Source organism: Castanea sativa, chromosome 11 (genome assembly GCF_040712315.1).
Source record: "Castanea sativa cultivar Marrone di Chiusa Pesio chromosome 11, ASM4071231v1".
NCBI classification, from domain to species: Eukaryota; Viridiplantae; Streptophyta; class Magnoliopsida; order Fagales; family Fagaceae; genus Castanea; species Castanea sativa.
In genome coordinates this window covers 55092482-55110440 of record NC_134023.1, presented here as the reverse complement: position 1 = coordinate 55110440, position 17959 = coordinate 55092482, and the positions used below count along the sequence as shown (strand labels likewise).

Below are 17959 nucleotides of genomic sequence, written 5' to 3'. Positions count from 1 at the left end.
TCTCGGATGGCTATTGCCTCAAGTTACATCGGAGGAGAGACTACTTTTAGTGGGCATACATATAGGATGACGGAAGGGTCGTCCGGTAAATTGTGTGGAGCAAGGAACTCCATTTTCGAGACGTCTATCCTTCTACGTCTCCAGTCACCTGCAATGATCGCGTTACCAATATCTTGGAAAGTAGTCGATAGCAGTTCGTATCCCAAGATGAGATGGGCTACCCTCACCTGCAAGTCTTCACTCACGAATACCTCGAATCTTAAAACTCTATTGAGGTCTACGATATTGGATAGGCTTAAGCGAGGCAATACGTGCTGTTTATTTGAAAAAATGTCCGAGGAACTAAATATGGTTAGATCAACAATAAACGTCAAATAAAAAGAAAACTAAGATACAATATAAATCTCAATGATAAAGTTATGAGAACTAAACCCCAGACCAAGGGACCTAAATCTTATGGAATCACACCTGGTTTTCCCTCTTCGACTAGACAATGGGGACCATTGTACCACTTCCAAGAGACGATTAAATAGTCGTCCTTCATGCCTTTGTTAGATTTGGGAAGACATGATATAAGTCTAACGATGCTAGACCTAGACTTTAAGTCATACCCTACACCTTTAAGTTTGTGACACTCATACATGTGGGCAATGTCATGCCATGTGAGACTCAAACCCATTTGCTCATTGAGAGCATCGACACAACCTAAAATTCTAAACATGTTAGGTGTACATTGGTCTGGACATAATCTATTATTACACACGTATTCACTGGTTACATTCTTCATGGGAAGTGTCATTCCACCTTCCAAAAATGCGATGATGGGAATGACAACTTCCCCTTCTTTCCTATCATCAGGTATGGCTTTTGAAGGGCAATATCTCAAACCCACTTCCTGAGGGATGCGGTATTTGGCTTGGAAACCTTCCATACCGGCGTTGGTATCTACTAGACATTTGAATCTACCTATTTTGTTAGAGTAAAAATGGAGATTTAGAAAGGGAAGGGGTACAATTAATGGCCGAGGACTACAACCGAGGAGAAAAAGAATTTAAAAGAGTGAAAACTTACGGGAAATGAGTAGACGATTCTTCGCGAACTTCTTGAGAAAAGAGAAAAGGAGGGAGTCTTAGGATTTGATTGATTTTTGGAGTAATGAATTGAGTCACGACTTCCTAGGTGTATTGATATATAGGAGGCGGCATTGAATGGGAGTTATCCCACTCAAATTTTGAAGAAAAATCAGAACCGTTGGATATGCATCTCATCGTTGGACGTGGAGGACAGGGCTTTACTTGGAGCAATTAATGGGAGTGTTATGGATTTCGAGGCATCAGGAGCGGTTTCAAAAGGAATGAAATGACATTCTCACATGTCATGGTTTGAGAAGCGTGCGAAGGCTGTGTTATTGGGCCTTGGGCTTGGTCCGAGGGTATTAACTTGTCCGAGGAGGGTTTAGTGGTAATAACTGTTCCGAATTTAAAAGCCCACAAGCAAACTATTGCGAAAGAGGTTGGTAGAAATAGTCTAAGGAGGGGGATATCCTCGGCTGTATGAAGTGAAGACTATATTATACACCAGGATGTTTATAAGGAAATTTTAGGAGGTCTGATGGATGAGGATGTGATCCACAAGAACACAGAGAAAAGGAGTGAATGAAAAATATCTTAGAGAAAGCTGCTACCACCACATTAAAGACTCTGTACCTACCTCTCTGGCCGCATTAATGGGGAAATAACTTCTGAACAGTAGTGATCAGCCTTACAGCTATTGTTTGAAGACTTCAAGAGGGTGGTGGATGGGATAAGTATAAAGATGGGTGATCTGGTCCATACATGGAAGATGGTGGAAAGAAGGAGAATGATATAAAAGGAAAAGAAAGGCATTCAATTGTATCATCTTTAAAACAAGTAATCTATTTTTAATATTGTACACATCATCTTCAATTGTAATCTATTTTTAAAACAAGTAAAAACAATACAAGTTATCCTCGACTTATGTCCGAGGAGAGTTTCTATTACATAATTAGTTCGTCGCACGTAAATTATGAATCTAGCCCATCATTTTTGTTATTTAACATCCATAGAACCTAGGTTTCAAGCCCACACTCTACAAATTTCATTGTATAGGGCTTTTTGGACCTACACCCTTCACGCTGTTAGGTTCGAGTGCGAATTGTGACCTTACAGTCTCAATTATTTTAATTTAATCTCGACAGGATGGATGGTAAAATTTCTACTTATTATCCTCATATTGACATCTGATACACTTCAATTGATCTTCTTAGATTTATATATATATATATATACACACACACACGTAATTATATTTCACAATTTTTACTTTTTAAAATTTTGAATATTAGAGTTTCTAAAAAAAGCTTTGAATATTATATATTTATGGGATAATTTTACAATCATTTCATGGTGAATTTTGTTATAAAATTATGCCTTAGTTACAAAAATCTTTTAACTCACATTGCCTAAGCATTATAAAAAATAAAATAAAAAAGTTACAAAAAGCTTTTAACTCACATTGCCTAAGATATTTGATAAACATGAGCAATTGCTAAGTCTTGTTGCACAGTGATATTATCCATCTTCCCAATTTGCTAAGTGGTGTTGCATAAAACCCACATGTGATTATAGGGCCAAAATGGGCAAATGCCCTTTTTACGCACAAAAAAAAAAAAAAAAATGAAAAAAAAAAACAGCATTATGCCCCATTTCCCAAACTAATTAGGGAAATGCCCCTCTTTTGAAACTCGATTTTCTCAAAATCGAGTTAAGCCTTATTGCGACATTTTAAGGAGCCTATAGCAACGTTTTAAGAAGCCTATAACGGTGTTTTAGAACTCAAGCTTCATGAAATCGAGTTATAGGTAAAAAAAAATAAAAAAAATAAAAAACTTGCATCGAACTCGAGTTCATAGAGCTTGAATTACAAAACGCCGCTATAGGTCCTTAAAACGTCGTTATAGGGCTCTAGAAATATTTTTTTTTTAACTCAATTTTGAGAAAATCGAGTTTCAAAAGAGGGGCATTTCCTTAATTAATTTGGGAAATGGGGTATTTGTCCTTTTTTTTTTTGCTTGAAATGGGCATTTGCCCATTTTCGCCGTAATAATAGTATGTTTGTAAAATGACACAAATGTACTTGTAAAGAAGTTGATATTTTGTTGACTGATAATGTCTTTGAAAATTACAGAATGATAATTTCAGGCAAGCAGGTTGCCTCAATAATATGTGCCCAGGATTTTTTTTTTTTTTTTTTTGGTAAAATAATTACAACATGCTGCTAACCCCGCAGCTCGAACCCTTTCCCCCCCTAAACTCCCAAGTACTTTGTACATGGAGAGATGCTAATTCAGCTACAAGGCCTTTGGCATGTACTCAGGATTTGTGCAAACACACAAAAGCATTTTATCTTGGGCAACTATTACTAATGTATCTGTACCGAGTGGACCTCAATTTTAGACTACGATCTCTCTCCAATGGGTAAAAGAATTTATTGTTAATCATAATTGCATTTAAAGTATTTTACAATATTAAATCCACATTTTCACATTAATATAAACTGAAATATAAAGTTGAAATAGGCATGTAAAAGTTTTAAAAGTTATTAAAATTTGAATATTGATCATATATTCTTACTCGTTTATATAGCAGGACTCAAATTACAACTGGTGGATATCAATTGAAGGTTTTGTTGTGGGATATTATCCAAAAGAAATTGTTTTTAATTTCAACCAACCTCAAGGAGTTGGATGGGGAGGGGCTGCTGTTGGTCGCCCAAATGGAAATAGCGCCCCACCCATGGGATCTAGAGACTTTTCAGACGGCAATAATGCATGTGAATTTTCAAATATCAAGTATAGAAATCAAGAAAACACAACTCTTACACCTCAATCACCCCATTACCAAATCATCACTGACAACCCCAAGTGCTATGACTTGAAATATGATGGATATAAAAATCCGGAGTTCGGATTCACCTTTAAATTTGGGGGGCCCTGGTGGACCGTGTACTATTTAAAATATTTTGCGCCAATTATTTGGCATGAATAAATTAGAAAGAATTTGATTTTGTAAACTTTTGGAATCCAAGCAAATCTTTTATATTGCAATTTTATTTTTATTTCTACAAGTTTTACAATTGTTTTATTTTTTATTTTTTTTGTTGATAAGAAGTCATTCAATTTGTTTTTATGGGTGTCTCTCTTTTTTGTTGTGTTTTGCCTTTCTTTGCTTTACTTGCTGGCTTTTCTCCTCTCTTTTTTTGGTTCTACTGTGTTGTCTTTTTTTCATTGGAATGCCCATTTAAGATTTTGGGTTCTTTTAACTCTTTTTAATTTTTATATAGAGGGATTGAGCTTTTGTGAAACTTGGTATGTGAAACAATCGGGTTCGGCTCGATAAAAAGCTTGTTTATGTTTATTTGTTTATAAATAAGTCAAGCTTAAGCCTTAATTTTAAGCTCGTTTAATAAACAAGTCAATCCCAAGCAAAAAATTTGTTCACGAACAAGCTCGTGAGCTATTAGGCTTGATACACAACAATTCAATAATAGACTCATTTATGAGTTTATATGTGTTAGTTAAATATACCCATTACATATATCTTAATAATGACATAAACAACATGAGACCACTACTTATATTACCTTAATTTTTTCCTTCCCTTTAAACTGATCAAGAACCATTTAGACTATAGTTACATTTAAAAATAAATAAATAATTAAGTAGGCCACATATAATCCTTTTCTATCAATTATCTAAAGAAAAGTTATGAAATATATTAGTTTTTTTTCTCATTCGTAATAGTTATAAATAGGTATTTTTCTAGTCCTTCACCATCTAACGTGGATGTAAAAATTGTATTTTGAAAAATTGCTGAAGCTGTAGATAAGGAATGAAGAATGAATTAATTAATTATGTAAATTATTAATTTCAATAATGGCTAATCATAAGTAAGACTAGATGTATGATAAAATGAGTATACTATTTTCTTTTTCTTTTTTCTTAATTTTAGAGATTTAAGCATTTAATAATAAAAAAAAATTAGATCTCAAGCTCAAAAACTTGACTTGAGCTCGAGTTTAAGCTTGATATTAAGCTTGAGTTTGGCTTGACTAATTAATCAAGCCAAGCCAAGCCAATCTCAAATTTTTTAGTTTTCCCACAAGCTCAAGCTCAAATACTATTTTTAGGCTTGTCACAAGCTCAAGTCAAGTTTAAACTTTTGATTTTCTTTGACGAGCCAATCTTGAACATGCACTATTCGACAAAGCTCATCTCGTTTACAGCCCTATGCTTAATCAAGCTTTGATCGAGAGTCAAACGAGCTTACATAAAGCTTTTAACCTGCATTGCATAAGATATTTGAAAAACGTAATTATATAGCCGCAAATATAGTGATTTACAAGAGGGCCTTTTCTTTTCCACTTCATTTGCATGTATTGAAGACAAAGTAATACTATTACTATATAGCAATAATGTTGTCTTTATGTGCCTAATTTCATCTCCATGGATTTTCTTGAGATGGGTCATGACAGCAACAATGTTAATCTTATCTTTCATCTACAACATTTTAACAAAGAACAATTTTTCTCTTGATTTCAAATCTATCGAACAATTATAAATTTGTAATTGACCAATAAACATGCAAGAAAGTAATTAAAATGAATGGTTATAATATTAGAACTCGAGATTCTCTTCAAAAAAGTTAAAGTAAATAAGGACAAACTAATTAAGAAACATAGCTTTGCTATGGTGCAAAAGAGACACTGCTTGAATCACAAATTAGAAGCAACTTCATCAATTGAACACATAGTTGCATCACATATTAGAAACAGCTTCATGCCTTCATCAATTGAATACATAACTGGATATTGTAAAAGATATTTTTCATTTGTTTCTTGAGTTATCAAAAAAATAATAGAGCATATTCAAGAGGAGAACTCATTCACTAACAATATAATTAAGTTCTGCAATTAAAATCCTCTTGGTACCATTTTGAATGCTGTGGTCAAAGAAGGATGTTTAAGTACTATTCCCAAGTAAATATCTGCTTGATGTTTATTTTTTTTCTTCCAATTTTATTGTTCCAGTAACTCCACCATTTGCTTTGGCTTCATCACCCAAAAGACACCAAACAAACAAAACACCATTGTGTCTAAGACTCTAAATGTGTTCATGTACAAGAATCAGCTCAAGCAGGCCAACTTGAGTTCTTGGTGTTGCAAAACATGCACGGCATCCTTGAAAATGGCTATTGGAATAAGGAAATGGTGCAAATTAAGATTCTGACAATCATTAAGGGCAACAACGAGAGAAAAACAGTAAAATAAAGGAAACTGCTATTGCCTATCAATACCTCCAACCCTCTACAGCAGCAACTATAGGCATTTTGCAATTTGTAGTTACAATGAAATTTAATTCAAAAAGTAAAGAGTTTGTTAATAATAGGATTTTATATAAAAACCATAGAATGAATGAGCTTTTTCTGATTAGTTCTGTTAGAAATACTGAATAAGTGTATTGTATTTCTCAGTGAAAGAATATACATGAGTGCCTTTATATAGGAGGCATAAGAATGCAGTATAAGTAAAAATGTAGTACAAGAATGTATGTAATACAAGTAATCTAGTTGGGCTTAAAGCCCACAACACTATACACGATAACAACCCCCCTTAAACTTAAGGTGGATGTAAGACCAACTTAAGGTTGTCAACCAAAATACGAAGGCGTCTCTTAAGATGTAACTTGGTGAAGATATCTGCAAATTGATCTTTAAAGGAGACTGAGATCAGCTTGAGAGCACCATGGACAAGATAATAACAAATAAAATGACAATCGATCTCGATGTGTTTAGTCCATTCGTGGAAGACATCATTGTGAGTAATATGAATAACACTTTGGTTGTCACAATAAAGAGGAGTAGCAAAGGATGTAGACACACCTAAGTCTTTGAGAAGTCATCGTAGCCAAAGGAGCTCAGATGTGGTATCCACAAGGGCATGATATTCTGCTTCAGTACTAGAGCGGGCCACATGAGTTTGTTTCTTACTTTGCCAAGAAATCAGAGAAGAACCAAGAAGAAAACAATAACCAATGGTGAACCTGCAATCAGTGGGATCTCCTGCCCAATCAGCATCAAAAAATGCACGGAGAATAAGAGGAAATTGAGCAGAGTAGAAAAGATCATGGAAGAGAGTGCCCTTTAAATATAGAAGAATGCGCAGAACAGCAGCATAATGAGTTGATCGTGGAGCAGACAAATACTGGCTCACCTGGTGAACAGCATAGGAAATGTCTGGATGAGTGACAGTGAGATAAACTAGGCTGCCAACCAAGCGTTTGTAAAGTGAGGGATTAGACAATGGTTTCCCCCCTAAGAGAGTTAGATGCGCATTAAACTCAACTAAAGTGTCAACAATCTTGCTATCAGTGAGTCTAGCTCGAGACAAAAGTTTAGAGGCATACTTGGCTTGAGTAATATAAAGTCTATCTGTAGAATGAGTGATTTCAAGACCCTAGAAGTAGCTGAGATGTCCAAGATCTTTCATCTCAAACTACTGACTGAGAAAATCCTTGAGTTCTTGAATGCCACTTAGGTCATCACCAGTTATGATCATATCATCCACATATAGGAGAAGTAAAATAGTGCATTTGTTAGTATAACGAAGAAATAAGGCAGAATCATAATGACTGGCCATGTAACCCAAACGAGAGATGGTAGAGCTAAATTTGGCAAACTGAGCTCGTGGAGCTTATTTAAGGTCATACAATGCACGTCGAATGTGACAAACCTTGTTTGATTCAACAAAAAGACCAAGAGGAGGTTGCATATAAAATTCTTCACTTAAATCCCCATTAAGGAATGCATTTTTGACATCCATTTGAAAAATGTCTCATTTATTGGCAGCAACAACAGCTAAGAGGACACGAACAAATGAGATAAGAGCAACTAGAGCAAAAGTCTCTTCATAATTAATCCCATACTCATGTGTAAAACCTTTTGCAACAAGACAAGCTTTGTAGCGCTCAATGGGCCCTTCAGAGCGAGTCTTAATATTGCAGATACACTTACAACCAACCACAGATTTCCTAGGGGTGAGTGTCACCAAATTCAAAGTATGGTTTTTAGATAATACATCAAGTTCCTCTTTCATTACATCAAGTTTCTCTTTCATTACATCAAGTTCCTCTTTCATTGCAATTTGCCATAAAGGGTTAGTGGAAGCCTCACAATGGGTGTGAGGCTCGTGCAGTGTAGCAAGGGCAGTGTAACAATAATAGTCAAGTAAATGTGCAGGAATAGATCTTACCTGAGTTAAGTGACGAGGTGGAATGTCTTGTGCAAGATCTTCAGGAGAAGCAGGAACAAGGGACCCAAGCTCAAGGTTAGGGTTAGGTAGCTCGTCTTCGACCTGTTCATTAAAGGATGAACTAACAAAGGGATCAATGGTATCTGGTAGTTGGATAGAAAAGTATACTAGAGAATCAGGAGCAACTACATGAGGATTAGGAGCAGCTACAGAAGGAATATGTGCCTCATCTGGAAAAATATCTAAGACAAATGAGGAAGATAGGGAGACACGGAAGTGAGAGAGCTCGACAAAGAGGTGATGTTCCCAAAAGACAACATTGCAGGGGATACGAGGACGATGAGAAATAAGATCATAACACCGATACCCCTTTTGAGTTTCGTCATAGGCAAGAAAACAACAAAGCCTTGACTGAGGCTCAAGTTTGTTATGCTCATGTGGCTGAAGAAGAACGAAACATGCAAAATCGAAGGAGCGAAGGTGATGATAATCTGGAGATGACCCAAAAAGGCGCTCATATGGAGTTTGATTTTGGATGACAGGACTGGGAATGCGATTAATAGTGTGAACAGCATGAAGTGCAGCTTCGCCCTAAAAAGGAGCAAGAACTCTGGCAAAGAGAAGGAGAGTACAAGCAGTGTCAAGAATATAACGAAATTTTCGTTCGGCTCTACCATTTTGCTGAGAGGTACCTGAAAAAGTTAGTTCATGAACAGTGTCATAGGAATGCAAAATAGCTTGGAAAGCATATTGAGTGTATTCAAGAGCATTATCAGATCGAAAATTTTTTATGCGTTTGGAAAACTGAGTTTCAACCATTTTTGCAAAATTACAATATACTTGCAATAAATCAGAATGATGTTTCATATGAAAAATCCAGCTATACCGAGAGTAAACATCAACAAAGACAACAAAATATTGAGATCCACCAATACTAGAGACAGAGGAAGACCCCTAAACATCATAATGAATAAGGTCAAAGATATCAAAATTTCTATAGACACTGAACCTAACAAACCTCTAGAAGCCAATTCTTGAACCCGAGAAGAAGATGCGTGACCAAGTCGAGCATGCCAAAGTGCAAGGGAAGGAATAGATGAAACAGCAACAGCTGCAGCAACAGAACTGGGAGCAGCAAGTGGAAGACGAAGGTTGTCCACGGGAAACATACGTCCAACTCTGGGATCGGTTCCAAGCTCCTGTCCCGTCCTCGGATCCTGCAAAATACACCCAAAATAATCAAAGATAATGCAATAACCCAACTCAACTAATTGTCTCATAGAAAATAAATTGTAAGAAATGTCAGGAACATTAAAGACCTCAGGAACCGAGAGGTTGGAGGTCGAAACAGAACCTATCTTATGACCAAACATTGTGGAACCATTTGCTGTGCGAATATTAAGAGGGTGTGGTGCAAGTTTAAGGTCAGAAAATAAAGATGAGTGAGGTGTCATGTAATTGCAAGAAGCAGAATCCATAAGCCAAGAGGTAGGAGACATACTAGATAAAGCTGAGAGAGAAGAGGAATAAGATGCATTACCAACCATACGAATGACATTAGCGATGATGTTTATAAAGTCATCTCTGGAAATGATGAAAGTGGATCCAGAAGACTAAGACTATGCAGAGACGGGAGCCATTGGTTTGACATTCTCAGTGTTAGCAACAGTAGCAACAAAAATTGAAACAACTGATTTATTGTGATGATAGCAAAGCTCAATATTGTGGCCAAGACATTTGCAAAAATTGTAAAAACGTTTGCTGGATTGTCGGCGACGATTATTGCAACAAGAAGAAAACCTAGACTGCAAAAAGTCAATGGTCAAAGGCGCCAAAAAGTCAACAGTCAATGATTCAGTCATAGGTCAACAATGATGACATCAGCGAGATGACGTAATCGTTGACTGAGTGCTGATGTGTTGCCGATGCAAGCAAGATAACGTAGCAGTGATGACATGTCCTAATGACGTCACTAGGGCTGACATGGTGTGACTGATGTCGTCAGCGGATGAAGTTCTGGCGTGTGGCAGCGCGTAAAAAGTATAGGTGGTGCGTTATTTTACCGCCGAGACTTGTAGTGCTGCGTGGAGGCGCGTGATAGGTTTGATGAAGACGATTTTTCACAAAAGAGCTTATCAGACTACTTTCTGATGGTGCAATATGTGGTCTAATCGAAGAAGCGGAAGCGGTGGTGGCAGCAAGGTAGTGGTCTTTGATGTACTAGAGTCGTAGTGGAAGTAGTGGTTCTGCTCACAATGTCGGCTCCAGTGGATGACACCCAAGAAGACAAGACTGCTTAAGAGCGGCACACCAGAGGATTAAAGCAATGGCTCTAATACCATGTTAGAAATAATGAATAAATGTATTGTATTTCTCAGTGAAAGAATATACATGAGTGCCTTTATATAGGAGGCATATGAATACAGTATAAGTAAGAGTGTAGTACAAGAATGTGTGCTATACAAATAATTTAGTTTGGCCTAAAACCCACAACACTATACACTTTAACAAATTCCACAAAAATAATGAGTTCATGAGACCCCAAGGGTCAAAGTTGGCAAATATACTTTCAATTGTGTTGATCACAAGATCTAATCAACCGATAAATCAAGCAGAAAAGAGAAGGTCTTCTTGGCCCAAAAATACAACAATGAATTCTCAGGTGCAAAATCCAAAACCTAACATCAATTTCTATAACTCAATGTACTTGTAGTTCCCTAGGCTTTCCTTTGGTAAAAAGCTTCTAAAAATTCTTTGGCTCTATGAACCTTTGATTGAGATTAAGGGCCCGTTGGGATTGAGGGGGGAGGGAATAGGAGTAGAGTATAGTTGGTTGAAAATAAACTAATTTTGGACCAATTCTATTCTATTTTACTCTACTATTCCTCTCAATCTAAACGGACCATAAAAGCTCCCACTCTTTGCTGCTAAGTACATAATTTTCAGGATTTTAATTAAAAAAATGTCAAATTCATTTAGATAAATGATCAAGTTTTTTTTTTTTTTTTTTGTTTGAGAAACTAGTCCATAAGCCTGGGACGTATTATTGTTCAATGATTAGTGAACATCAAATAAAAAATAATAGTCATTTTGATACACGATAGAGTTGAAATATATTAAAAAATAATAGTTATTTTGTACACGTCTATTCTTTTGTTTACATTTATTAATACTAAAATATGCTAGATTGTATTTTCATATATTAATTTAGTTTTGCATGCCAATTTACTTTTATTCTTTAATTGTAATTTTATCTTGGTTCATACTTTGGCTCGATGAAAATGAAAATCCTTGTTCTGTCCCTTGTACTTGAATGGCATTACCCACTTCTTCGAGGAAAACATGGACTTGAGTCGCCCTCCCCACTTATATAAAGGGGGAGAAAAGAAAGAATATCTATATAACATAAATGAAATTATTTGGTTCTAGGAGACTAGGCTCATGAGGGAAACTTTAAAGTTTTGAATCTTAGATGCCTCTGTTAGTATTACCAGAAAGTGCCTACGTGTTGAATTTTATAACTATCTAATTAATTTAGGTAAAAATGTGAAACTTTCGTGGCTTTGTTATTTTGTTTGTTTTTGTTGAAACCAGACTTATTTTTTATTTGTTTAATTAGAAAGAATTGCTAGCATGCTTTAAGTGAAGTTTGGACTTTGGATAGATCTATCTAACCCCTAGACTTACAACACAGGTTGCTCGTGTTGTTTTTATGAACTCGAATTTTGAAGGTTGACAACTTGACTGGCCAACTACTACCCTCTAATGATGCAACCATACGCATTTAAACATTGTTTTTCATTCAAGGTAAGGTAAGCGCAAAACAATTGAATATGGTCTGGTGGGAAAATATGAGAATTTCGTATATTTTCACTGTTTTCCTCTTTCTTTAGTGGAGTGGAAATAAAAGAAATGAGTTGGAAAATTTCTCAGAGGTAGTAGTATCATGTATATGGAACTTTCAATATTTGGCAACCTTTCCTGTTTTATAGACAAGTTATGGAAGGTTGAGTGTCTCCAACTAATAGACCCAATTTAGGACTGAATTAAAATATAAAGCTAAAGTTTTTAAGGTGGAACACTAAAAACATTATATAACTTCAATATATATTTTACTTTTTGGAATTTTTACAAATACATGCATGCAACCTTTGGATTTTTAAGTTAATGTCAATTTAATTTGGTTTTTGAACTTTTAGTTTAAACAATTAATCCTTTAGACAAAAGGTGTGGACAAATAGTCATTTGTAAAAATTTTCCGTTAAAGTAAATAATTTAATTACATAATGTATACATGATAATAATGATATTTTAAAATTATTAATAGTTTGATAATATCATATACTCATCACATGATATTTATAAAAATCCTTTACTTTTTGTTAGCATATATCCATGAATTAATTAAATGGCATAAAAGTGTTGTATAGTATGCCTCTCGTTACTAATAATAATAATAATAATAATAATAATAATTATTATTATTATTATTATTAGAATTAACAAAGATGAGAGTATATATATATAAAAGTAGCATAACAAATCAGATTTTGCAACTCCTTTCTTGGTATCAAATTCATTAGTCCACTTTCATTTCCAATTTTCTTTCATCCAAAGGAATATCAATTTGAAGGTCCAAAAGAAACCAACAAAGCCCAACTCGGTTCTCACGTATATATTAATTGCAAATTGCAATGCAGTAGACAAGCACTGTTTTAAATATTAGACCCAACAAAAAACGAATAATAACAAAAATTGAATGCTGAGATATGCATGGACAATTCAAATCTCGAAACGATCAAACCTGACAAACTCAGATTTTGACTTATCTCAGTTAGACTTTGTAATAAGTTCTTATCTACATATAAATTATAATTACATTTCAGGATTTTAGGAAAAAAAATTTTTTTTTCTTATATTGTGAAAATGTTGAATGTAGCACTTCATTAAATTAAACTCTCTTTTTTATTATCGTGGTTTGTTGTCATCAATCATACATTACCATGCATTTAGCCTAAGATTTAGGGTCCCATACGAGGGATAATGTCAATTTTTTGTGTTTCATATAAAAGATAAAAAGATTAAAGGATAAATAATTGTATTCTTCATCCTTTGTTGGTTAGGTAGCATGAAAAGATGAGAGAAAAGTAAGTACGTACGTCGTATGTTAAGTTGCTATAATATTTTTCTCAAAAAAAAAAAAAAAAGTTGCTATAATATTGTTACAATTACAAGCTTTTCGATTGCTCAACTGCTTTTGGGTAGACCAGTTACCTAAGCCAAGTAATAAAGAATAAGATATCTAATATTCAACTACTCCCTACAGATATTGTAATACAATAACAATGTGATTGTATGCATTCTTGAGAACTAGCCTGACTCAAATAAGTTCCAAGATATTCCATATTATACATCTCATACTCTATCTGAAAATAGTCTTATTTATTATTAAAAAAAAATTATGGGGAATTGAAATGAATGTATTCATACTCAAATTATTTAAAAAATAAAATAAAACTGTGATAAACATAACATTTTGCAATATCTACTCCTATCATCTTAGTACATATGGCATAAGCACTTCATGAGACTAGTGAACAATGTAACTAGTATTTTACAAGTTTGTAACTTTTCTAATTATATACATATTATACACACACATCAATAATTGTGATAGAACCTGTGGAGGTAATTGAACCCTGGATATTCCCATTAAAAAGACATCAAAAGAAAAGATACCAACTAATTGAGTTACAAGATTTTTGTCAATCTAACCATTATTTTACTTGTTTAATTTCACCTATTCAAAGCAACTTTTTATATACATATATACACTGATACACACACAGATCAATAATTAGGTTTGAGAGATTTGAACTCTAAATGTTCTTATTGAAAACACACCAAAAATATATTTCAACTAATTGAGTTGTAAAGTTCTTGTCAATCTAACAATTATTTTACTTGTTTAATTCACCTATTCAAAGTAATTAATTGGTGAGACCTTGTGCTATTCTATTACTAAGGTGCAATCCTGATGCTACCACCATAATATGAATTTAAATTAATTTCATAAATGGTGCAATTAGAAGACTAAATTCATCAATCAAGATTCTCTGACAAATGGTGCAATTTAAATGAAGAATAGAGTAGAAATTTATTTGGAAAAACAAATCTGGGTGTAAAGTATCTCTGACAAGATCAAACACACTTCCATGTAATAATAAAAATAAAAATAAACAAAATAAAATAAAATAAAATAAAGTAAAACGCAAGCACAATCATGATGATCATTATAATAATAAAACAGGAACAGAAGAGTGGTACGGCACCAAAATTCACACATTCCAAATACGCAATAGAAAGGGAAATTAATAACTCCAAAATGTATATATTTTACTAATTCAAACTTTCTTGAGAAAGTTATATATAATTGAAGATATTACACCCAAAATTTTCATCTTTTAATATTTTACCTTTAGCGAGAATCATCTACTAGTGCCAAATATTCCTTCATTTCACAAGGAAAACAAGGGTAGCGCTTCCATAAATTCCCATGCAACTTGAACATCTTCAACACTTTATCCTTTGTTGAAGATCGGCCATCGATATGCAACAATGCCAAAAGCTTCTTCACGGATCCATAAACCAACATTTCCTCCAAAACTCTCTCAGTTGGGTGCAAGCTACAAATCCGCCACAAAATCTTCACCGCAATCTTTGTGGTGGTGTTGGAGACATGCAACATTTTCTTGGAGATTGCAGCTATGGCCATGCCATGTTCAACCAAGGCCTGCCTTCCTTCAGCACATTCACATAGTAGTTTTAACAATACCAACACTTTCTCACATTTGGATGATCGATTCGAGTCTGGAAGAAGCTCGATAAGGACACAAACTGCGCCAGCTTCTATGGCTTTCAACCGGCTTTTCTTTGAACCTCCCAATATGTCTATTAGAACATCTAAGGCACGAGAACTTGCCTTGGTGCATATCTCATCGGAAACAAGCTCTAACAATGACTTGAAGAAATCTATACCTTGATCTTGAATAACAAAGTTCCAATCATAATTACTTTTTGACATCTTTTGGAATATCGTAATAGTGTATAGCCTGCCCTCAGCACTGCCTCTTTGAAGCATGATTGCCATGGACTTAATAGACTCTTGTTTGGATAAAAGTTCAAAGGTTCTTTCTTCCTCGGATAGAGGGAGTTGTTGCAACACTCCTAAGGCCTCCTCACAAGCACTAAATGTAACAAAATCATGGCTCTCATAAAGAATTTGTACAATTATTTGGACTAGTACCTCGACTCCACTAGATAGAATAAAGTCGGTATTTATAATCTCATCACCAATTTCAATAATTGATCGGAGTTTCTTCAAGGAACTTACCTTGAATGGCGATGACTCGATGGTTTTGAGGAGTGATAACATTTCATCATGCTTGACCGAAGGACTTGATGATGATGATGATGAAGAACAAGATTGAGAAGCTTTATTTTGATTTTGCCATGCAAGAATGAGCCTCTTGAGGTTGTGATTAGGAGTGAGATCAAAATTCTTGATGCTTTGCATGGTAGCCGGGCAGGTCTTCTTCTTGTAAGTGAAGAACCATTTCTCAATGTTCTTTCTTTCATAGCTGAGGCCTGTGGCTATGGTGACAGGGTCTTCCATGAGCTCCATGGAAATGGGGCATAGGAAATCTGGAGGAACATCCATGGTTGGATCTTGTTAAAGGTTCAGGTAACAGTAGGTATCGCTAGGTTATATATGACGATGATGGTGTTGAATAGTGAAATCTGTAATCTTCTTTATATAAGGAACAAATCAAAGTCAAAGGACAATGAGTGCCTTCGCAAGCTGTTAAACATGGAAACCACAAGGAAAGCTCATGGAAATTTTCAAAGTTGTATTTTTTGTTTGTTTGTTTGTTTTCTTTCTACTTTGTATAAATCTTAAATACTCTCTCACTGCCACTTGTTTACGCTATCTGTATTGGACGCAAGTATGTACATTGAATCATTGACACTGTATATTGCATTTTACCCCCCAAGAGTTTAGGTTTATTTCATTTGAATCCCTTGTATCAGATAACAGCAATTAGTCAAAGTCTACATGTATAGCTCATAAACATAAATGGATAGTTGTAACTTACGCAAAAAAGTATTGGCTGTACTGTTTTTTTGAGGGAAAAGTATTGGCTGTACTTGAATGAATTGTTGAGCAAAATTTATGTCATTAACAAGTTTGACTCGAAAATTTATGTGATTTTATTGCCAAGGATTCCTTAATTAACATTTAACATAATTTCCCACAACATGAGCTGGTTGTTTAATTTATTTCTTTGCAATTAAACCAAGTCAGGCTGGATGAGGTGATTTACTTACACAGAAAATAAAAAGGTTGATTTACTTACCAAATACTAAAAAATAAAGGTGATTTACAATAAAGGCAGTGACAGATTTTTGTTGGTTGGAGAGATATTCTTCCACGTATATATAATTGTATGTTAATAAATATGCAAATAGCCAACTCATTGACACCTATAGAATGAGATAGGCAGAATTTATTTTTATTTTTATTTTTTGCCAAAGAATACAGCTAGAATTTAAATAAAATGAATTTGGCTCATATTCAGGAGTAATTTAAAATCTTAATTACTAGTACTCCATAATAAGGACTCTGGAGTTTTTAATTATAATTAAATTTTTTGAGAAGAATATTACAATCATAATTAACTACTTATATGGCACATTATTTAATAGGTTTCATTTATAGGATAACTTTTTTTTATTATAGAATACTAAGTATTTTTAATACATACACAGGGAGAAAGAAAAAGGTCTTTAAAGAAATTTATAGGACAACTATGTAAGAAGAAATTCTCTAAAATGAAACTATGTAAAATCATCTTGCTATTTTTTTTCTTACATAGTTTTTTTTAAACCCCTTTTTTTCTCAAAATACTCATATGTCATTAGAAGTGATAAAATTTATTATTATTTATAAAAAAAAAAAAAAACACGAAACAAGTTATTTATGTGTTTTGTGCACTAAGATGCATTAGGATCAAAAGGGTCTCTTCGGAGACATCCAAGTGGTGGGTTAAATAGACTTAGGCGTACTATATATATAATAAAAATTTTATTCTAACTTAATCTAAATATATCTGTATGTAAACTTCCTTTCTTAATCTAAGTGTAAAAAGGGGGAAAAAAAAGTGTATATGTGTGTAAAGCTCTTTCCGACTTGAACCTTAACTTTTGTCCTCCGCATCTTACAAGAACTTTGTACTTATGGAATGATTATCACACTAAAGGTGTGCAGTAGCAGAATGTAACATGAGTTGGAAATGATATAATCTTGCAAAAACCTAAGACAACATTTCATTTATATATATTTTGTAAATTTAATAATTATAGTTATGTAAAAATGGTTAAAACTTTTGAAACATGGGGTTTAATTTAAAAATATGTTTAAATTATGGGTTTAAAATGTAAACTACATCATTATCAATATATATATATATATATATATATATATATATATATATATATATATACCAACACTTTATTTTTTAAATGTCATATACAAAGGGATTTTAGCTAGATGAAATACATGTATCATGGC

General features: G+C 34.0%; 1 protein-coding gene across 1 annotated transcript; it reads right to left on the bottom strand.

Moving 5' to 3' along the window:
- Positions 1-14722: 14722 nt before the first annotated feature.
- LOC142617560 (E3 ubiquitin-protein ligase PUB23-like) lies at positions 14723-16541 on the bottom strand. The gene has a single exon (XM_075790462.1). It carries the CDS (start codon positions 16046-16048, stop codon positions 14807-14809), a length of 1242 nt encoding a protein of 413 aa, XP_075646577.1. The 5' UTR covers positions 16049-16541; the 3' UTR covers positions 14723-14806.
- Between the last annotated feature and the right edge of the window lie 1418 nt (positions 16542-17959).